This window comes from Sceloporus undulatus, chromosome 6, assembly GCF_019175285.1.
Source record: "Sceloporus undulatus isolate JIND9_A2432 ecotype Alabama chromosome 6, SceUnd_v1.1, whole genome shotgun sequence".
Taxonomy (NCBI): Eukaryota; Metazoa; Chordata; class Lepidosauria; order Squamata; family Phrynosomatidae; genus Sceloporus; species Sceloporus undulatus.
The window spans coordinates 145,559,206-145,581,604 of NC_056527.1; the positions used below are offsets into that span (position 1 = coordinate 145,559,206).

The 22,399-nt window shown below is 42.9% G+C and overlaps 1 protein-coding gene across 3 annotated transcripts; it reads right to left on the bottom strand.

Annotated features, from left to right (window-relative positions):
* Positions 1-1,714: 1,714 nt before the first annotated feature.
* On the bottom strand, positions 1,715-21,179 carry DCPS (decapping enzyme, scavenger). Of its 3 annotated transcripts, none has more exons than XR_006104572.1 (3): positions 20,680-21,179; positions 13,027-13,137; positions 1,715-2,154 (listed from the first exon to the last, which is right to left on the bottom strand). XR_006104572.1 is itself a non-coding variant. In XM_042474231.1 (3 exons), exons 2-3 carry the CDS (start codon positions 4,256-4,258, stop codon positions 1,879-1,881), a joined length of 312 nt encoding a protein of 103 aa, XP_042330165.1. In that variant the 5' UTR covers positions 4,259-4,309; positions 5,279-6,085; the 3' UTR covers positions 1,715-1,878. The 3 variants fall into 3 exon arrangements, 1 of the variants encoding a protein (XP_042330165.1); XM_042474231.1 differs by lacking the exons at positions 13,027-13,137; positions 20,680-21,179 and adding exons at positions 4,223-4,309; positions 5,279-6,085; XR_006104571.1 differs by lacking the exons at positions 13,027-13,137; positions 20,680-21,179 and adding an exon at positions 5,279-7,204.
* Between the last annotated feature and the right edge of the window lie 1,220 nt (positions 21,180-22,399).

Sequence of the window (22,399 nt, forward strand, 5' to 3'; positions counted from 1 at the left end):
GGGGTGTTTCTATATTTTGAAATGTGGGGTGTCTGCATGTTTTAGAGAAAAATTGATTGAAAATTGTGTGTGTGTGTGTGTGAGAGAGAGAGAGAGAGAGAGAGAGAGAATTGGTGTTGAGTGAGGGTCTTTGGGGGACTCCTGGAAGGTTTCACCCTGAGCTAGCCCTTGGAGCATTTGGGATGGAGGGATCTGGCCCTGACTCCTATTTTATTTCCTTACCTTGTCATAGTCACATGTAGGGCTTCTTGCTGTTGAAATGAGAAGACTGTAAAAGGCCCAGGTACTAAAGAAAGTCAGATGGCTGAATTTGGGTGAGGAGGTCAGGGGCTAAAGTAAACTGTGGGAGGAGTGGGAAGAGCAATGAGAAAGAGTCAGGGGCATAGAGCCAAGCAAAAGAGGGACTAAGTCAAGGTGTGGCTTAGGAAAATCTTAAAGCCACTGATGACAAGAAAAGGTAAGAAGGGAAACTGCAGTCTGGGTGACCGTGAGAAAGGGAGAAAGAAAAAGAGGTGATAGGAATACTTTGGGGGATAGAAATCTTATTGCTAGTCTGCTGAAACAATGGTAAATTCAAAAAAGACTTTACCAAAATTTGGAACAGGACATCCATGTTCACATCCTGATTTTAATTCAAAGACCAGTCTTTGGATGCAGACCTATATTACTGTGTTGTCTATTCTTACAGAACAATCTTATGCATGCATATACAGTAGGAAATGGCACACAGTGTCCAGCAGGGATTACTCTTGCATAATTTTAATGGTTGTTTTCATGTGTTTTATAGATGTTGTTCCACTTTGGGAAAAGGCAGGATAAAACAAAAAGAAATAATAAATAAAGAAACATGGAGAGGACTGCCATCTTGAGAAATCCAGTTTTGGAAAGTCAATGTAATGTCAGAATATATGGTGCAGGATTTAGGGAGAGATACCCAGAGGTATGACTAGGGTTGATGTCACTCAGAAAGGGCTGCCAGAGGGAGCAGCGGCGGTGGCCTGTCCCACCCTCCTTCCCTCTCTTGCTTCCCACTGCGTCACTTGCCTGTCACTCCAGCAGTCTACCTGCCACCTGGGCACACCTGGAAAGTCTCTGTTATCCTAGCTCTCTCTGGCAACACGCTCCTACCCTACTCTACCCTCCTGCTGCCTTGCTTATTTGCATGTTGAGACTCAGAATAGGCAGTCAGGGCAGACAGGTGGCCAAGAAAGCAAGGCGGCAGGAGGGGATGGAAGGGGCATGCGCCCACACTGCATTGGCTCCCTTGGCAGAGAGATCCAGGGTAGCAGAGAAACTGGAAGGGGTGTGTGTGCTCACCCCTTCTTCTCCTGTGCCTCAGCTGAGAAAGCCATGGCAGAAGAAGAAAGGGGCAGGCAATGGCAGCAGCACCACACACCAGCAGCAGCAGCCTGACCAGCTGTCACACTCTCACATTGCTACCTGCTACAATCCACACACCCCTAATGACACCCCTGCATACCCCACACCATGTCAGTTACATGCTCCATACAGACTAGATTCCCCCCTCCCAAGATGGTATCGAACTGCAGCTTCCACTGGCACCCACAATTGGGCATGCTGACTGGGCTGGATGGGAAATGGAGTTCAACATCTGGAGAGCCATTCTTTGTCTTGTTAGAAACGTTTGAGGGTAGCAAAGCATACCCCAGTAAAAATAAAAAAATAAAAATAACAAGAGGAGGGGGGCAATCCATCCAGAACACTGTTTTTTATTGATACAAAGAATGAACAAAAATGCTCCAAATGCAACAGGAATGGAAATTCAGTTTTATGTTTTACAAAACATGGACCAGTCTCTTCAAGACTGAAAATACAAAATGATCACTAGAAAATGTCTAAACGCCTAGCTGGCTTTCCTCAAGGGGTTTGGACTTGACCAGCTTCCTGGAATTTCTTCAGCAGAGGTTCATCAGCCCGGAGGGCGAAGGCCAATGTCCGCTTCTGATAGTACTGCGAATCATACTCCAGGTTTTCTATTACGTCGGAGAGGAGGTGGGCTCGCTCCACAGTGCATCCGGGCGCATCGTAGCTTAGGGCAGTGAAATGGACATGGAGATGGTAGTAGGATGGCTGGTAATGGAGGTAGACCCGTAACTGGGCCCCAGAGATGCTGAAGCGCTTCGCTATGGCCTCCTGGGGGGGGGGGAAGCATAACACATTAATGTTTTAAATCAGCCCTTTCTCCTTTTTAGCGATTATACCACAAGTCAAGTCAAAACCTTAGATATTTCTTCATATTTTATTCCTCCACTCCACTTTTAGTCATCGACGCACTCTGTTTAAAGGCCTCCAAGGAAGGAGACTCCACTACAATCTCCGAGAAAGGAGTATGTTCCACTGTCGAACAGCCCTTACTCTCAGGAAGTTCCTCCTAATGTTGATCTGGAACCTCTTTTCCTGTAGTTTGCATCCATTGCTTTGTGTCTTATTCTCTGGAGCAGCAGAAAACAAGCTTGCTCCCTCCTCAATATGACATCCCTTCAAGTATTTAAACAGGGCCATTCACTCAGACAGAGACATCTGCTATAAAACATAAACAGTAACTTCATTAAATAACACAAAGCAAGAAAGTATCTTGGGCAGGTTACTTCAAACTCAGGGTAGTTACATGAACCTTTACTTGCAGGCTTCTCCCAGTCCCCTCTAGACTCAACTCCTCTCCTGTTGGAAGGCCTCTCTGCCTCCGTCAGGTTCTTCATCTGTCTCGCCCTGATGAACCTCTCTCTGCCTCTCACTCCTGCTTTTATATGTTCCAATTCCAAGCAGCCTCCGCCTCACAATCTACCTGAACTGCGATTGCCAGAATGCCAAGCTTGCCTATCGACTCTGTCACAAGCAGCATTAAGGGCTCTTTCCTGGGCTAATATGCTGATGGAGGAGCAAATGTCTGAAGGACTCCTGTTCATAAAACACACTACATGTTCTACCTTGCAGAAGATAATCTTCTATTTAAAAGAACTATCACATACATATCCTCTGACATTTCACAGATTTAAAAAGGGACCTGTTGCCAAATATCACCAGAATGAAGTTAAGAGGCCAAAAGTTATTAATGAAGAAGCACATCCAAGCTAGGAAGGACTGCAACAGTTTGCTATTGGGAAGGGAAAGGTTCTGATTCCTCCAGTCCTCTCCTCCCAGCAAGCTGAGTGCAAACTACTTTTGCACTTCTAACTCAGTTTGCAGCCATGGAAGTAAGCAAAGGACAAAGGAGGAGGAGAGAGAAACCATTTTAAAAGCCACTGAAAATGTGGGACAACAGAGGATTATTTAGGCCTGTCCCTGCCAAATTGGGAGGCTATGCACATGACAACACTGTTTTGAAATCATCCTTTCATCGAAGGGCTAGTTCAAGTGTAGCTGAAAAACAGGAAAGCATTGAGACTGCCCATCAAAAATGAGCACCTGGAAAGCAGGCTAAGGAGCCATTGAGCCCACCTGGCTCCTGTCAACCCCACAATGAGGGATGGGATGGTGTTTTGGTCCAGGTGAGAGTCAGCACATAAACAGTGGGACCTTGCTATCCCAGGATGCCATGTGGATAACAAAATCTGTGGATGCTCAAGTCCCATTAAATATAATAGCATAGCAAAATGGTGCCCTTTATACCAAGTGGCAAAATCAAGGTTCCCGATTTGGAATGTATACTTTCTTGGAATGTTTTCAAGTTGTGGATGCTTGACTACGTGGATAAAAAATCCGTGGATAAGGAGGGCTGGCTGTACATTTTTTGAGACAAATTTTGAACAAATCTTCTAGTGATGCACAAATAGGGCAACTATTGGGACTGAGGTTGCATTCCCCCCCCTTTTTTTTTTAATTTTAAATTTAATTAACTGGCCTCTGGGGTTGTGCAGCATTTTATCCATTTTTACTACCTCTTGGCCATTCTAGGCCCAGTTCACTTCCTGCTGGGAAAAGGCCTCCCTTGGGCCTAAAATGGTGATAGTGGCAAGGAGGATATGCCAAAATGGGTTCCCAAAGAACCCCAAGGAGCATTTGGGTGGAAAGTCTGCTTCAAGGTCACAAAAACCTCTTCTCCTTCCCCACATTCCCTGCCCAATGGATAGAGAATGAGCCAGACTTGGAGCTCAGCAGTTCCCATCTGGTTTGTAAGCTTCTTCTGCCAGTGTTTACAGATTAAGATGATTAGAACAAAGGTAACAAACAAGAAGCTATTTCAAGCCTGGGAAACTATTACCTTGGAACTAAGCTCTAGACTGGCTGCATGCTTCATGGAGCTGATTTCTGGTTTGCAGCAGTTTTGTGCGCATCAGCCTTTCCCAAACTAGAATGCCAGAGAAAAGGTGAATCACGAACTATTTCAATGACTTGGCAGTGATGTGTCTAAGTGTGTGGTACACCTTACAGGAATTTTCAGACATCTGCTCTCATTCCCAGTCTTTTCCACACATGGCCATAAGCATGCACACACAAACATGACATTCCACTGCTCTATCAGGTTGAACACCCCCCCCCCCCACCAGAAACACATAATGCAGGCCTTGGGCTTGTCTGTTTTAGCTCTTATTCCCTTTCCATTACTTTGGTAACAAGACCCCTGGGCCAAGGTTGTGATGGATGAGTGCATGCCCCCTCAAAAGCGACCTTTCCTGAATTTTATGGCTTTCTACTCCAGCTTCATCACTCTGAGTGGTTTGGCAAACTGTAGACTCCCATTACCACATAATGTATTCAAAGCTATGAACAGCAGCACTGAACATGTCAGAATGCTCCAAAAATGCCAGGCTCTTTATCTTACTCAGAAATCACAGGAAACCATTTTGCTGGGTCAGGCTCTGGCTTAATCTCTCTGTTCTATGCTGCATGTTTAATTTGAATTTTCAAGAAGACTGCAATGGTGGCAAATTTCATCTGCTCTGGACATCAGTCTCTTGATCCTGGCAACATTTTACTTGAAATTATATTTATTTTTTCAAAAAATATGTATATTCCACCCTATATCCGAAGATCTCAGTGTGATGAACAACAGGATCAATTTAAGCAGTTTAAAATATAAAACAGTAAAAGACCATTCTAAAACATACTAACCTATCTAACAAATCAAAGCAAGTTAAAACAGTTAAAACCATGTAGATGTTCCTATGCAAATCCCACACATCTCAAGACAGGAATCAACTTGACATCACAACCCAAATAATCCCCTGCAACAATGGGCTTGCCAGAGCCACAGCCCCAAGGGGAATTTCAAAAGGCAGACAAAGGTGTTGAATCATAACCAGAAAACAGTTCAAACCGTTTTGGAGTAGAATCCTCTGCTGATGTGCCGGCAGTGTAAGTTATTTTTTGACTCGTGTTGTGGAACAACAAGCCATCAGGATCTGGCCAGAAAGCTTTGTGTCCTGACAGAGACGGTTTCTGCTTTGGTTTCCATTGCAGTCCCTGCAGCCTTTGAGCCTCTGCGATGCATCATGTCCTCCTATTCTAATAGGATCTTCATCGTTACCTCCAAAGGAACAGGGTTGTTTTTTGTAAATTCATTTCCCATTTCAGAGCAAGCCAGTCCAAAGTACTTTGTGTTGCAAAACGAACAGTTCACAATCCTGCAATGTTGTTGGGGAAATTGGTTTCCCCACCCCTTGCTATTGTGGTGGCTGTAACAAAGTCCAGCAGGGCAACAGAAAAGATGAAGTCACAGTGTCCCCACAAACCAAAAGGGTTTGGCACTTCCACCCCGTGAGCCTGGTTCCATTACCACTGTGGGACACTGAGCACAAACAGCTCCACTCACAGCCACCATGCAAAGCCAGTTAGGCCTATCCTCATGTGTAACCTACCCCAAGAAAGCAAAATGTGAAGTGCCAGGGTTGCACTTTGAAGCCCTCTTAATTACACCTTCACAAGAGAGAAAAATGCAACATGTTGCAAAAACTAATTCTCTGTGAACAATTCCTTTAGTTCTGGGAAGAATAGGAAAAGTGTGTATTTGGCTCCAGCTGAAGATCTGTGCTCCGACTTATTCCCCAGAATTAGGCAGAGCCAAGAGGAAATGGGAAACTGTTTTCAAAGACGGGTTGCTTTGCTCTGCCCAGAAGCGTAATGTTACAGCCTGAATAACGCTGACCAACTTAACTTAGCTGTTTTCTAAAGTGACGGGCCATTCAAGAGCTCCTGAGCCAACAGAAATGTGAAACAAAAGAGGAAACCTGTCAAACATGAGGGATTTTTTAAAAAAAAGATGTTTCACATTAGGGATGACATGAGCAGATATGCAGAAGGAAGCGACGTCATGGTTAGAAATGTCCTTATTTGTTCTCCCGAGATGGCTTATAATAATTTTTAAAAGATTAAGCTAAAACACTAGCTTACAAAAGTTAAAAAATAATTAAATAACAATATTATTTTTAAAACACAATTAAAAAGAGTTAAAAAGATTTAAAACATACTTAGTCAAAAGGGGATGTAATCAAAGCTTGTATCACCATCACCAGATCTGGCTTCTCAAGGAATGGGAGTAGCTGGCACACTAGTTTTAGCTGTGCAAATGCACTCCTGGCCAGGCTCAGATTCAAGTCCAGGAGAACACCCAAGATGCAAGTCTGAGAGTTTGGGGTTTGTGTCTGTGTGTATATGTGTGTGTGTAACTCCATCCACCACAGTTTCAAACTCTATTCTCTGCCTTCTGACTGAACAGGGGCACCTGTGTTTTGGCTATATTAAATTTCAGTTTGTTCACCCTCATCCATTTCATTACTGATAGCAGACACTGGTTTAGTACAGAAACAACTTTCTTGGAGTCAGATGGAAAGGAGAGATAGAATTGTGTGTCAGCAGCATACTGATGATACTGAACCTCAAACCTCTGGATGGTGTCTCCAAGTTGTTTAATGTAAATATTAAACAGCATGGGGGACAGAAGTGAGCCCTGGAGACATCACATGCTAGTCGCCAACTTTTCTAACAGGCATCACCTAGCTCCACCTTCTGAGTCTACCCCTCCAAGACTGAATCCAATGCCTAAGAGTCCCATCTCACGTCCCAGAAGAATATGAGGGTTGATGGTATTGAAAGTCACTCAGAGGTCTAGCAGAACCATCAGGCACACACTCCACCTGTCTAGTTCCTTGTGGAGGTCATCTAGCAATCATAGAATAATAGAGTTGGAAGAGACTGCAAGGGCCACTCAATCCAACCCCCTTCTTCTGCCATGCAAGAAATCTCATTAAAAGCATCCCCACTGACAGATGGCCATCCGGCCTCTGCTTAAAGACCTCCAAGGAGGGAGACTCCACCACAGTCTCAGAGGAAGTAGTGTGTTCCTCTGTCGAACAGCCCTTACTCTCAGGAAATTCCTCTTAATTCCTGGAGCTTGCATTCATTGCTCCATTGGGTCCTATTCTCTGGAGCAGCAGAAAACAAGTTTGCTCCCTCCTCAATACGGCATCCCTTCAAATATTTAAACAGGGCTATCATATCACCTCTTAACCTTCTCTTCTCCAGGCTGAACATCCCCAGCTCCCTACAAGCTTTTTCTCTGTCCCATAGCCTGGCCTCAAGCCAGACTGAAATGGATCTGGGGGGAATTTTGCACAAACATTCTTTGCACAAACCTTGCAGGAGTGGAGGAAAAAGTTAAGGGATCAGAGGAGGATGGAAGCCTGGTTCCCTGGGAGGAAGGTTGTTTGTGCCTGAGAATCAAGGATCGCCACGATGAACTGGATGCACTGGGTAGGCATCAGTTGAGACTTTTTGTGACTGACCACAAAGATGAGTGCATCCAGGAAGGCGTGTGTGGTACAGACATTGGAGGTGACTTCTCATCAAGAGGGCACTACCAGAAGCCAGTTGCTGATGTAGGGAAACAGGATGAGACCACCAGGCATTTTGAAAAATGCATGGAGCTGTGCATAGACCAAAGAGAAGGGAGAAAAAGCAAAACAGCCTGCCATCGAGGGTGAAATAGGGCTTATGAGAAGGATTTTGCTGAAGAGAAAGATGCTTTTATTGCCAGAGGACAGCTAAGCTAAAGGACTGTTGATAACCAGAAGGGAAGTGCTGATATCGGGGCTTGAACTGGTGGGTAAGCTGCTGCAAGCTGAATTTTCAAGCCATGGATCTCATTTTGTGATTATGCTTGAGGCGTCTGTCCATAGAGGCCTGCCTCATCAAAAGGCAAATCTTTGATTGTGTTGTGTGCTTGTGCTGACAGGCCTGAAGAACAGAGCCATGCATGGTGGCGAGCTACTGCCCCTGCAATGGCTTTACCCCCACAGTTGGCAAGTGGCGTGCCATGCTTATGTGTTGTCAGTCAAGCATTCAGGCTTCAGTGTGATGGTCATGACTATCCTACTGCCCTCCTGTGGCAAGTGGTCAATGAACAGAGAGAGTTTGTTCAAGAGGAACTGGTGACATGTGCCCATACAGGTGGAGTATGTGGCAATTTGAAAGAGAGAAACAAGACTGAGTAGAACCTACGCCCCACAGCATTCAACTTCTTTTCCTCTTTGTCTGATGGAGTAGAGTGGATCCTTTGGGAAGATGTGGATTGTGCCACGTCAACAATACAGAGTTAGGCTTGGGGTGATGGTTGTCAAGAACTAGCTGCTGCCCTCCTCGTACTCAATAACTGGCTTCTGAAGTTAACAGATAAGCTCTTTATTGAAGGAATGGAGGATATAACTTGCTAGGAAAATGTTTCAGACAGATCTAAATTGCAAACCCAAAATCATAGATACACAAGGAGCCCTGGTGGCACAGTGGTTACAACGTTGTAAGTTCGTCCCAAAGGAGGGCTCCAATGTCCACTCAGACATCCATCCTGTTGTAGGTCAGTAAAATGAGTACCCAGCTTTTGGAGGGCAACTGGCTTACACATTATAAACTGCTTAGGGAGTGCTAGTTCACTGCTGAAGAGTACAGAAATGTACTTGCTATTGCTATATACAGTAACAAAGACCAGCTCCACTCTCAAAGTCAAAAAGCTGTTACAACATTTTACTCCCACCCAAAATGTGCCACTTATATACCTTCCCAAAACATTTTTGCAATGCACATAGTTCTGAAATTCCTTTCCACAAGTTATCTCTCCCTGTTCCCAGTGATTCAGGACATCAAAGGATTAGTTGTCATCATTAACAGTTTAATGACCCCCAAATTCCTTAGGGCAATATTCATTATCTTTTCCCAGGCTGGCACTTATCTCATTAACTTAATACTCACTCTGCATCTGATTCTTCTCAAACAATGAAATGGATTTGAGACTTTGATTTAAACACAAGCACTGAATTTGAAAACTCTAACATACTATATTTTTAAAATACACTTATGAAACTCAACCTTTACTAAGAAAGTATTCCAGTTACATCTTTATTATTATCCTTGTGTTAAACCAACTCATAACAATTTATTACACCTTAAAACATCATCCTTTTTTCTCATTCTTTGCATAGGTACTTATGAACTTATTTGTTTATACAGTATACCTAGAAACACAAGTCTTCAATAAGCAGAGGGACAGGGCAGCCTTTATATGGGAAGTGAAAGGGATGGGATTACCACCAAAACATTACTGTACTTCCACAGCTTGGAAAGCTCTGAAAACTGCACTGTGCAGGCACAGAAATCCCATCTTACGTGAGTCACAGAGACTATGAAATCGAACCATCATCACTACTGCCACCAGCAACTCATCTCAACCGGTAACCACACAAATTGCTTGCCCAGCCTTTCTTGTTGTCTCTGGGAAATGCCTAACAGCCGGCCTTAGACTATATCAGGTCCCGAACACTCTCATTTGCATGCAGCAAAATGGGGCCAAACATTGCTCCCTCCCCCATAAAAAAGTGCTCACTTTGCACTTTTTATGTGTTAAAATACTGTAGAAACCAGCTTTCTGCGTTTGTGAGTAATCTTCACAAGAGCACAATATGCTTGCCAACCAGAGCTGAACATTCTCTAATTTCACAAAAATAACCTGCAGATCACAACAATAACATGGCACTAAAATTCTATCCATACAAATTTTGTAAAGCTATTTATGTGAACATCTGATCATCTTTTATCGATGTCTATACAGCTTCTTACTGTTTTTAAAATAAAAACAACAAATTAACCAAGTAAACTTTTGGTGCAAGATTTCTGAAGTTGCTCGGCGATGGCCTCTCATTTTCACTTCCAAAGCAAATGGCACAGTGCTGTTGGAAGGGCAGCTGTAATGGGCTGAAGGGCAGACATAAGGCAGGCGGTAAAGAGACAGCTTTGCAAAGTGGATCTGTAAAACTCAATCCTGCCCAGATTTACTCCAAAGTAAGCCTCACTCATTGTGGTGAAGCTTACATTCTAAGTAAGCATGTAAAAGATTTTGGCCCTGGATGTTTAAGCGGATTCCTGCTGAATTTCCACTTGGGTGCCAGCTGCTGCTGGGCACAGTGCCACTCTATTCTGAAATGCTCCATGGTCCCAGAAAGACACATTTCATTTTGTCAGCTCTGCCTGGCAACCAGCAATTCATCACTGGGGAAAATAACTGTACCCTGAAGACCAAGTATGGATGGTGGCAGTAACCACAGGAGAGGGAAGGAGGGGGGGGGGGGTAATCTTTTGGCAAAAGAAGGTATAAATCCACTGCACTGTGGGGAAGACGCTGCTGGATATGAAATATGCAAAATAAATAATTTGAGAATTCTCCACATTAAATTATGAAGAGGAAAGCTTGAATCCTTCTTGATTACCAGCCAGAGATTCACCAACTTGGGCTGTTAACAAACTGCTCAGATGCTGACAGGGGCAATTTTCTCAGAACTTCACAGGAAATGAGTGAGCAGCTAAAGAGAAATGGAGTTCCCACCCTCCTACTCTCAGCCCACTGGAATTTCCCCTCAAGTCAGCCCTCATCTGGTGCCAGCAGTGCAATGTTACATCTCTGCATTATCTACACAAGTCTTGCTACAGCAGTGTGTGTGTGTGTGTCTGTGTGTGCATGCTTGCGTATGCATGTGTGTGTGGGGGGGGGGGGGAGTTGGCAGGCTTCAGCTGTAATTCTCTTCATGCTCTTAACCAGCCCCCCAAAGGATATGCACTAGAAAGGAGCAAACAAGACATGTTTAAAAACCAAGCAGAATATTGCCTATGAAACAATATTCATGCACTGAGAATTACTGGTGGTATTGATTACTTTTTTTAAGGTGCTGATATAGGCTATAGTGCTTGAGCAGTGTGAGAAGCAAGAACTCAGCTGTTCATAGAGGTAATTTTTCTTCCTCCTCCTCTTCCTCTTTCTCCTATCATCATTGTCATCATCATTATCACTATTACTATTATTATTACTGTTATTAGAAAAATTCACCATGTACCCAAAATAAGAGGTGAAGAGGAATTGTGTTTCTTTCCACTAACTTTATTTCAACAGCATTAGGTCCCCATCATGATTGCCCTGGCCAATATCCTACTGAAGTCTAGAGCAGCAGAATAAGAACATCCCACTAGGCCTCTTAGGTGCTGTAGGGCATATTTCAGAGAAGGGAGTTGGCAAACCACCTCTGTGTATTCCTTGCCTAAGAAAACCCTATGTATTCATGGGGTCACTATGTGCCAACAATCAACTTGAAGGTGCCAGAGCCACCTAATTTTTCAGTGCCTTGCTCTGAGATGTCCTTGGAACCAATGCATTATGGGAGTTGGTTTAGGAAAATAAGTATTGACAAGGCACAGGTGTAGCATAAGAAAGAGTCAGCTACATCTGTGCCTTATCAATACACAACACTACTGCCTTCAAGCCTTGGTTTTGAGGAGCTCCCAAAGGCAGGCATTAAAGAATCTGGCTGCTCAAAAGAGAGCTTGCTTCTGGCAGGAGGTTCATACTTGGTGGCTGCCTACTCCTTTTGAAGCACCAGGCATGTACAGGGCAACACGCTTTTACTTGCACAGGGTCTTGCATACCTCCCTGCAGTGCAATAATCCATTGTATGATTGGAAATATTGCCTCCAGCACTACAAGGTCCTGCTTCAAGTCTGTTACCTCATCTTTCTGCCATTAATTCAAGGTAATATTTCCACTTCGCCCCTTTATCCTCCCAAAAATTCTGAAGTAAGTCAACATAAGAAAGAATCAGCTACTGGTGCCTTTCCCTTTAACAGCAGTTCAATCTATAGCATTTAGCAGTTGGCCATGTCTTTTGCACTACACCATGAAAAGTCTTTGTGGCCTGATAGTGACTGACTGATTGCAGATCAAACTCTGTTAAATGCACAGGAGTTTCTTTCTCTCTCAGCAGTAGTTGATAACCCTAAATGCTGTAAATAGGAGAATAGCAGAGAAAAGCAGTTTCCACATGAAAAGAAACATTGCTATTTGTGTCACTAAAATTTTAAAAGTCTGCATTAAAAGCTCCATTCCACAGAATGGGGTCTGGCTTTCCAAAATTACATGCTTATTTTGGAAAGTCAGACCCTTTTCCACGGTGTGGGGCTTTTAATGCAGTCAGACCCTTTTCCACGGTGTGGGGCTTTTAATTGTAGGTCCCAAACAGACCAGCAGGAAGCACCGTTTTGGGGGTGACATGGTGGCGTGGGGTTTAGATGACGCATGCCTCAACGCCACCCCATGCCGGTGTCATGCTGCCGGCCTGCCCAGACAGCGGGCAGCATTGTGGCGCTCTGGCAACGGCTGAAAGGGCACCCTTTTGCCAGCTCAAAAAGGAGCTCCATTTTACTGCCTCTTTTTGAGCCGGCAAATAGCCAGATTGGGGCCCTGGCATGCAGTTGCAGCAGCCCTGATCCAGCACTTAAAGGGGCGGCATCATGGGAAACTGCTTTCCCCTACTATTCTCTTGTTCACAGCACTTAGGGTTGTCAACTACTGCTAAGAGAGAAAGAGGAGATTGTGTGTGTGTGTGTGTGTGTGTGTGTGTGTGAGAGAGAGAGAGAGAGAGAGAGAGAGAGAGAGAGAGAGAGAAATATTCCAACAGTACACAAGGACCCCATGCATGCTCAGGCTGTGAAGAATCAGGATGAGGAAGGTCTGAATTAAACCAAGAGGATACCCACCTTTCCTTCTTTTGAGATGTTCCGAAGCAAAGGGAGATGCTCAGCTGTAAGGTCCCGTAGTGACTTGATTTGCCGGCAGTGGCAGATGGCAATCAAATACAAATCATCGAGCTGCAAAGATGAAACAGATCACCAAGGTTAGAGAAGCCGAAGATGGATTCTCAAATTTGGTTACAATAAGTCATAAAGAGTAAACCTCCTCCTCCCTGGCCAGTTTTCCGTCAACAAAAAGGAGGAAATATATCACCACAAAAGTAAACATCTATTTGCTAATACTAGCATGTGCTCTCTCACACACATGTATATGTGAGCACGCAAATTTTAAAACAATTGCTATAACTAGGAAACTGTAGCCATCCAGATGTTTGGGGCCTAAAATTCCCACCAGCAACAATGAGAATAGTCAGTCATGAGAATTTTTGGAGATGTAGTCCAACAGGATCCAAGCCCTGTGATAATCTAAAGAGGGGAAAAACACAACATATTTTATCCTAAGGAGGAAAACTGTCACCTGGAAAGCAGTGTGTCTGCTCACCCAGGCCGTGTTTCCACTGGCCTAAAACACACATTAGGATGCGAATTAAGGGGGCATTGTTCCCATCTAACCCCGAATTTGATCTGCATTGCCCCAAAATCATTCCCATTCAGTTTTGAATCTGATTCGGGTTTTATTGTATAATTCGGATTATATGCCTATACACCGGTTTAAAAAAACAGTAGGTTTTAACATGAATTATTTTTGCTCCCAGGGTCCGATTTGCAGTATCCGAATGGGAACGAAAGGGTGTCTGATTCGGGAACCAGGAGATGGGAGGAGCAGTGCTCAAGGGGTTGGCCTGGGGGTGTCACCCTCTTTCTTTTCTTTCTGCATCACCAGTGCCATTTTCTTTCTTCCATTCGCATAGCCTTTCCCCCCAGTGGATTGCAACCTCCCCTCTGCTCCTCGTTCATAGACCGATGTGTGAGGAGAGCCATTAAACACCATTTTAAACTATTCTTTTTTCTTTTTTCACCTCTGCCTGAGCACCTGAACAGCAGATGGGCTTTGCAGGACATCCCTGCTTGATTGCCCCCCAGACAGCCCAGGGAGCAATGGGGGAGGCAAAGCGATTTGGGGGAATGGAAGCTCCTTCCAGAGGAACTATGGGAAGACACAGGAGAGCCTGGACGGCCAGAGATATGTGTGTGTGTGGGGAGGGATCTGAGCCTTCTCTCCTCTCTTCCCCAAAGAGTCTCTCCCCACTGAAGCCCGCTGCCTTCTCCTCCTTGATCCGATTTGCCAAGGGTGAGCTTTGATGCAGTCTCTACCCATTGAACCCCACTGCCTTCTCCCTGATCCGATTTGCTAAGCCTGAGCTTTGGATGCATAGTCTCTACCCATTGAACCCCACTGCCTTCTCCTCCTTGATCCGATCTTGCAAACACACACACACACACACTATATAGATAAATAGATTAATATATATATATATATATGTGTGTGTGTGTGTGTGTGTGTGTGAGTATTCATATATAAACATGTGTGTGTGTATATAATATATATCTTTATACACTTACATATGTTTATATGAATACTCACACACACACATGCATATATATATATATAAACACACACACAAACATATAGGTATATACACACATACATATCTGTGTGTGAACACACGTATATATACACATATGAATGTATATTTGTGTGTGTGTGTGTGTGTGTGTGTGTGTGTGTGTGTGTGTGTGTATCTAAAGTAAATTATAAAGTACCAACTTTTTTAATTTACGAAAAAAATCTCATCTGTAGTTCCAAACCCACTGTAGAAATAATACAGTTTGAGACCTCTTAACCTTCCCTGGCTCAGTACTAAGGAATTATGGGAACTGTTGTGCTTGTGAGACATTTATCCTCCTCTGCCAGAGAGTGCTGGTGCCATAATAAACTACCATTCCCAGGATTCCCTAGCACTGAGTTATGGCAGTTAATATGGGGAGACACAGAAGAGCAAGGGGTTTAGGATGAATAGAGGCTCCTTCTAGTCTGGGGAGACACAACAGAAGAGCCTCAGATGCAGCCGATTTCCATTGGCTGCCCCAAACCTCCCCCCCCCCCAAGACTTGTGACGTCTGAAGCCTAGGCGCTTGATTGACAGCTTGCAGACACAAATGGGAATGGGGAGCAAATTAATCCGCTTTAAAATAAAGCGATTTAAAATAAATGGGAACAAAAACAGGATCTAAATGAATTGAGGTAATTTGCCCCTTTTCGTAATGGAAACGATGGAAAAAATTTGAATTATTCCCAGAACATAATCCAAATCAGAATCGTGCCAATATAATCCGTTTTATCTGCCAAGTGGGAACACCCCCCATGTCTGCTATCCAGATCCTCCACAGTCGCTGATCTCCCTTGTTATGTTTTGTGAGCTTTAAAGAGGACTTGGACTGAGCAGTCCTTCAAAAGGTAGTTCTCTTCAGACAAATAATTGTTCTCTGACTGTTCTTCAAATTAAAGGAGCATCCTCTGTAAAGTAAGGCTAACAGACACACCACTCTTCTGAGTATACAATGTAAGGGGTATTCAAATCAATCCTGCCAGTGTTCAAAGAATGAAGGAGCTAATAGGACAGCCTCAGCTGGCCACCTTTCCCTCACTTTCAGAGGATGCATATTCAGCATTATTGTGCATGGAGCCCTCTGGAACTATGTGCACAGGCTTCACTGCTGGACTGAGATTAAAGCCAATAATTGCTAAAGCAGTGGTTTCAACAAGGAGCTAAATAAAGGGAAACTACCTTCCCTAAAAGACCTTCTAGCCACCAGTATGGATACCCCCCCCACACACACACACACTCCAATATACAGCTGCATGGAAATACTCAATGGCCCTGTTTGTATATTACTGTAATTCTTTTTTGTTTGTTTGTTTAGGGCTAACCATAAATAAATGAGATTGCTCCTGGTCAGGTGCTGTGGCTAGTGCATGTGGCTAAAGAAGCCAGCATTCTCCATCCTAGTTTAGTGTGATGCCCAACTCTGGCATGTGCTTCTCCTAACAAACTAGAGTTATAACTTTATTCTTAAGTAAGGATTCTGTTTATTAGGAGAGCAGTAAACCAAAGACTGTGTTTTGATGACGTACTGAACAAATTACAGTGGTGCCTCGGGATACGAAATTATCGCGTTACGAAATTTCTGGGATACGAAAAAGTCGGATTGGCAAAAACTGTTTCGGGTTACGAAATATTTTTCGGGTTACGAAATTCATTTCGGCGCGAAATTCAAATGCTGCTATAGGCTTTCCAGTGCTAACGGAGTATTTCGGGTTACGAAATTTTCGGGTTACGAAAGGAATGGCGGAACGAATTAATTTCGTATCCCGAGGCACCACTGTATGGTGGTAGAGTCTCTGATAGGTGAAATCAAGTGGAAATCATCTTGCTCATTTGGGATAAGCCAAGGTTGTTGTTTTTTTTAAACAAAAATAATTTATGACCAACATAGAATCATAGAATTGTAGAGTTCGAAGATACCCCAAGGGCATCCAGTCCAACCCCATTCTGCCATGCAGGAACTCTCACTCAAAGCACCCCCAACAGATGGCCATACAGACTCTGATTAAAGACCTCCAAGGAAGGAGACTCCACTACACTCCGACGAAGAAGTGTGTTTAACTGTCAAACAGCCCTTACTTTCAGCAAGTTCTTCCTAATGTTGAGCTGGAATCTCTTTTCCTGCATCCCTTGCTCCATTGTGTACTAATCTCTGGAGCGTCAGAAAACAAGCTTGCTCCCTCCTCAATATGACATCCTTTCAAATATTTAAACAGGGCTATCACATCACCTCTTAACCTTCTCTTCTCCAGGCTAAACATCCCCAGCTCCCTGAGTCGTTCTTCATAGGGCAAGGTTTCCAGACCTTTCACCATTTTAGTCACCCTCCTCTGGACACGCTCCAGTTTCTCAATGTCCTTTTTGAATTGTTTTGCCCAGAACTGGACACAATATTCCAAGTGGGGCCTGACCAGAGCAGAATACAGTGGCACTATCACTTCCCTTGATCTAGACACTATACTTCTATTGATGCAACCTAAAATTGCATTGGTCTTTTTAGCTGCCACATCACACTGTTGACTCATGTTCAACTTGTGGTCCACTTGGAATCCCAGATCCCTTTCACATGTAGTTTCATTCAGCCAGGTGTCCCCCATCCTATATCTGTGCATTTCATTTTTCTGCACTAAGTGCAGTACCTTACATTTCTCTGTGTTGAATTTCATTTTGTTAGCTTTGGCCCAGCTTTCTAGTCTATTCAGATCATTTTGAATGTTGGACCTGTCCTCTGGAGTATTAACTATTCCTCCTAATTTGGTGTCATCTGCAAATTTGATAAGTATTATCCCAATTCTGTCATCCAGGTCATTGATAAAGATGTTGAATAACACTGGGCCCAGGACAGAGCCCTGTGGGACTCCACTGGTCACTTCCTTCCAGGATGAAAAAGAGCCATTGTTGAGCACCCTTTGGGTTCGGCCGGTCACCAATTACAAATCCATGTAACAGTTGCCTTGTCTAGCCCACATTTTACAAGCTTGCTTGCAAGAATGTCATGGGGAACTTTGTCAAAGGCCTTACTGAAATCAAGGTATACTATATCCACAGCATTCCTTTCATCTAACAAGCTGTTAATTTTATCAAAGAAAGAGATCAGATTTGTCTGGCATGACTTCTTTCTCTGAAACCCATGTTGACTTTTTGTGATTATGGCATTGCCTTCTAGATGTTCACAGACTCTCTTTTTAATTATCTGCTCCACAATCTTTCCTGGTATAGATGTCAGACTAACTGGATGATAATTGTTGGGATCCTCTTTTTTCCCCTTTTTGAAGATGGGGATAACGTTTGCCCTCCTCCAGTCTGCTGGGACTTCTCCTGTTCTCCAGGAGTTTTCAAGTATGATCGCCAATGGCTCCGATATTACATTTGCCAGTTCTTTTAGTACCCTTGGATGTAGTTCATCTGGTCCTGGAGACTTAAATTCATTTAGATTAACAAGGTATTCCTCTACTATCTCTTTACTTATTCTGTGCTGAAATTCCCCTATTCTGTCCTCTGCTCCATTATCTTCAGGTTGAGCACCCTTTGCCTTTTCTGAGAAGACTGAGGCAAAGAAGGTGTTGAGTAATTCTGCCTTCCCCTGTTAACATTTTGCCATCTTCTCCACACAGTGGCCCTACCTTTTCCTTCTTCTTCCTTTTGCTGCGGACATATAAAAAAAAACCCTTTTTATTCTTTTTAACCTCTCTAGCAAGCCTGAGTTCGTTCTGCGCTTTAGCTTTTCTGACTTTACCCCTACACATGCCTGCTATTTCTTTGAATTCCTTTTTTGTGATTTCCCCCTTTTTCCATTTCTTGTACATGTTCCGTTTCAAACTTAGCTCGGTTGAAAGTTCCTTAGTCATCCATCCTGGTTTCTTGAGACACCTCCGATTTTTCTTTCTTACTGGAACTGTTTGAAATTGTGCCTTCAGTATCTCTCTTTTGAGAAACTCCCATCCGTCCTGAACTCCTTTCCCTTTTAGTATTTCTGACCACAGGATCACCCTCAATACTTCTCTAAGTTTACTGAAATCCGCTCTCCTAAAGTCTAGAATGCGTGTTTGACTATGCCTGGCTTCTCCTTTCCATTGTATAACAAACTCCAGGAGAACATGGTCATTTCCACCTAATGATCCCACCACTTGCACCCCATTAACCAAGTCATCCTTGTTGGTTAGGATCAGATCCAAAATAGCTGACCCCCTTGTTGCCTCTTCCACCTTTTGGACCATGAAATAGTCTACCAGGCAAGTGAGGAATGTGCAAGACCTTGTGGATTTGGCTGAGTTTGACTTCCAGCAAATATCAGGATAGTTGAAGTCACCCATCGCTACTACATGTTCACAGACTCTCTGTTTAATGATCTGCTCCAGAATCTTTCCTGGGATTGATGTCAGACTAACTGGACGATAATTGTTGGGATGTTGTGGGATTAATTCTCAATTCATAGAATGCAGAGCTTTTTTAAACAAACAAGCAAACAAACAAATTCTTCCCAAATACAACATGGACAATGGCTCCACCTTGGAAATTCTGGAGTTGTACTCCAAAAAGAAACTTTTTGATGCTCTGAACAGCTCTTAATGAGGGCCAGAACTCAGACAGTATTCTAAAAAAAATAAGGTGATTAGGAATTCTTTGGGCAATTAATTCCATGCATTAAGGAAGTTAGAAAATCAATGCTGTACGAAAACAGAAAAAGGGGGGGGGGGGGGAAATGAGAGGCCTTAAAATACCAAGATATTTAAATGAAATATAAGGATGTTAACATCTATGTGAGCACCAGTCTACACACCATTAGGTTACACGATCACACTATATTTAGATTATATCACTTCCAGCTGTAGGTTGTGTTTACAGGTGCTGGTGTATATGTGTCTCTACACAAAAACAAACAAACAAACAGGAAACACATACACCCCCCCAGTAGCTTCATATAAAAACAAACATATACAGAAGAGGGCTAGGTTAGGTTCCAACAGCAATACCACCCACAGCCACACTAATTTTGCATTTGTGGGAAGTTTTAAAGTATTTATTCAGCTCATAAAAGATAAGAGACTAGGAACAGTTTTACTACAGGATCTTCCGTTTGGGCTAAGGAGCTCTATAACTTGGTGAGGGCCCTTTTTTAGTCCAGAGATTAATTTCATTTCATTTTAATTCTTAGGATTGCATTCCAGTGGTGAAAATGGCAAAAGTGTCAGATCAAAAATGCCAGTGTATTTTAGCTTAAAGCTCTTCCTTCCTGCCAGTAACTAAGGGGCTCGACAGACCGCCCATTTTCCCTCCAGAGGGAGCCTGCAGCAACCAAACCGCGCGGGCTCCCTCTGCACCAAAAAGAACCCGTTAAAAGTGGGTTGTTTTTGGTGTATGCGGGCGCCACCATCACTGCACCATTAGTGCACTGTATCACGTCAATGATGCAAGCACGGCACCCTGACATGCAGATGCAGTGCCATCATCATGGCAACCTATGTGTGGACTGGAGGCTGCCATGATGGCGCTGCTGCTCCGTATTAGGGTTCGGGAGCGTGCGTTTGCTACACGGTGCTTCCCGCCTGTCTGTCTCAGCCTAAGCCTATGAGAGGCACCTCAACTTTTACAATGTGGAAAAAACAAAAGTTGAGAAAGCCCCATACGTGCTATTGCGCAGAATTGGCCGTGGCCATCCAGAGAACTTCAAAGGACTGAATAGGGACCCCAAGAAAACCTGAAGCTCTCCACTCCTAGGCTAAGAGGTGGGAGGTGTTTGAAAAAGAGATTGGAAAAATATCTGGGTGATGCTTCAACTAGTGGCTCTCCTCTCCTCAAGTAACACATTTTCTTGGGCCCAGAGTACTTGAGGGAACGCCTTCTTCCCTATTGTCCGTCCCGCACACTAAGGTCCTCCGGAAGAAATCTACTACAGCCAAAAAAATCTAGGCTAACATCAGTCTCCCAGAGGGCCTTGACCATGTGTTAGCAACATTTTGCTGCATAGCGAAGACAGTATTTTAGTATGTATTCCTCACAACAATTTTAAAATATGAAGTAGTCCCTTCAAAAACTAAACCCCTTAACTGACCTGTTTTTGGTTCCATTTAAAATCAGGAACAAGGACAAAACCATTAGTAGGATCTGGGTTTTCGTAGATGATTCGATCAGCCTCAGCCTTCTTCTCCAGGATGTTGTAGACCCACTAGAAAATAAATATTAGGATTACATATCACAACAATATTAAAATCACTCCACTGGCTGCCAATTAGTTTCTAGACAAGGTACAAAGTTTTGGTTATTACCTTTCAAGTTCTGCATGGTTTACCTAAAGGGTCACCTTCTCCTATACAATGTGCCCCAAACACTCAGGTCCTCTGCAGGACATTTGCTCCAGTCAGCCAGAACTAAATTGGCAACTGTCAGCCAGAGGACATGTTCTTCATCTGCCCCTAGACTGTGGAACGACCTGCCGGGAGAGATTCGACAGCTGAATACACTGTCCAAAATTAGGAAAGCTTTAAAGACCAATCTCTCCTGGCAGGCTTATCCCGATGATTTTTTTAATTGTGTTTTTACAGACAATAAATGACATGTCTTTTGGATTAGTACAAGAATACAGAAAAAAGAAAAAACAACAACAATAAACATGAGTAAAGATTAGCCTTTAAAACTGGTTGATGATTTTTTTTTTGCCTCTCTTATTCTCTTATTTAATACTTTTAAGGTAATGATAACTAATAGGGAAAACAAGAGGCATATTTGTCTCATCCCTTTTTGTATCTTAAATATATCTTCATCTTCTTATCAAAGATATATGTTTGTATGTCTCTGGATTCCAGCTTCTTCCCTTCCAAAATATGATTTATTGTCAGTTGAAATGGTAATGTAATATTAATTGTTTTTGAAGACACCTATAATAAAATGCTGTGAAGCCATCTGGGCCTGGAGATTTTGCAATCTGGTGGCTGCTTTTATTTCTTTGATTGATATTGGTTGATTCAATCTTTTACTGTATTCTTCTGTTATCCTTGGAAAATTTTGTTCCATTATATATTTCTTAATTTTTTTCCTCTACTATCTGCAGTTTCTTCAAGAGCTTTGAATAGTAATTATAAAATACATTTTAAATTTTCTCTTATCCTTAATTTTATCTATTTTAAAAAGAAGTTCAAATGTAGAAATGTCTTTGAAAGCTCATCTATTTTCAAAGACATTTCTACATTTAATTTTTTAAAAAGACACTTTATTGAAACAATTTTTATTCTTTTAAGTCCTACCATACTGATATTTTGCCTTAAATATTTTGCCTTAAATATCAGTATGGTAGGACTTAAAAGAATAAAAATGCTGTTTTTTAAAAACTGTGCTGAGTACTTTGGGGTGAGGGGAATATTGCTCCAAAATCTGCTTTGGGATGACAGCATTTTCAATAAAAATGTAAAATAAGCAAGCACAAATAAAACACTGTTCCTAAACAGAAACTGTCTTTTTCATTCTAGACCTCAAAGACACGATGGGATTCAAATCTATCTGGATATGCACAGTCTTTCCCTGGAGTTCCCGCCCCAATCCGAAATAAATAGAAGCTAACTGGTTGCTAAGTGGTAAGTAAAAAGCACTCTGCACATGCTCCAAGACAACTTTTTACCTTTTTTCACACATCCCTGAAATACATTCTAGCCTTGAACATGTGCTTCATAGCTAACTTAAACCTTAGTTCAAGATAGCCTGGCATCATGTTACCTGCACAGCAAGGTCTTATATGATGATGACTTAGCCATGTTATTTAACTAATAGTAATGTCACTA

Excerpts from the sequence above, each read along its gene's own strand:
- DCPS (XM_042474231.1), bottom strand. The coding sequence starts at position 4,258 with ATGAAGCATGCAGCCAGTCTAGAGCTTAGTTCCAAG. Across the intron at positions 2,155-4,222 it reads GTCTAGAGCTTAGTTCCAAG|GAGGCCATAGCGAAGCGCTT; the intron begins GTAATAGTTTCC and ends CCCCCCCCCCAG.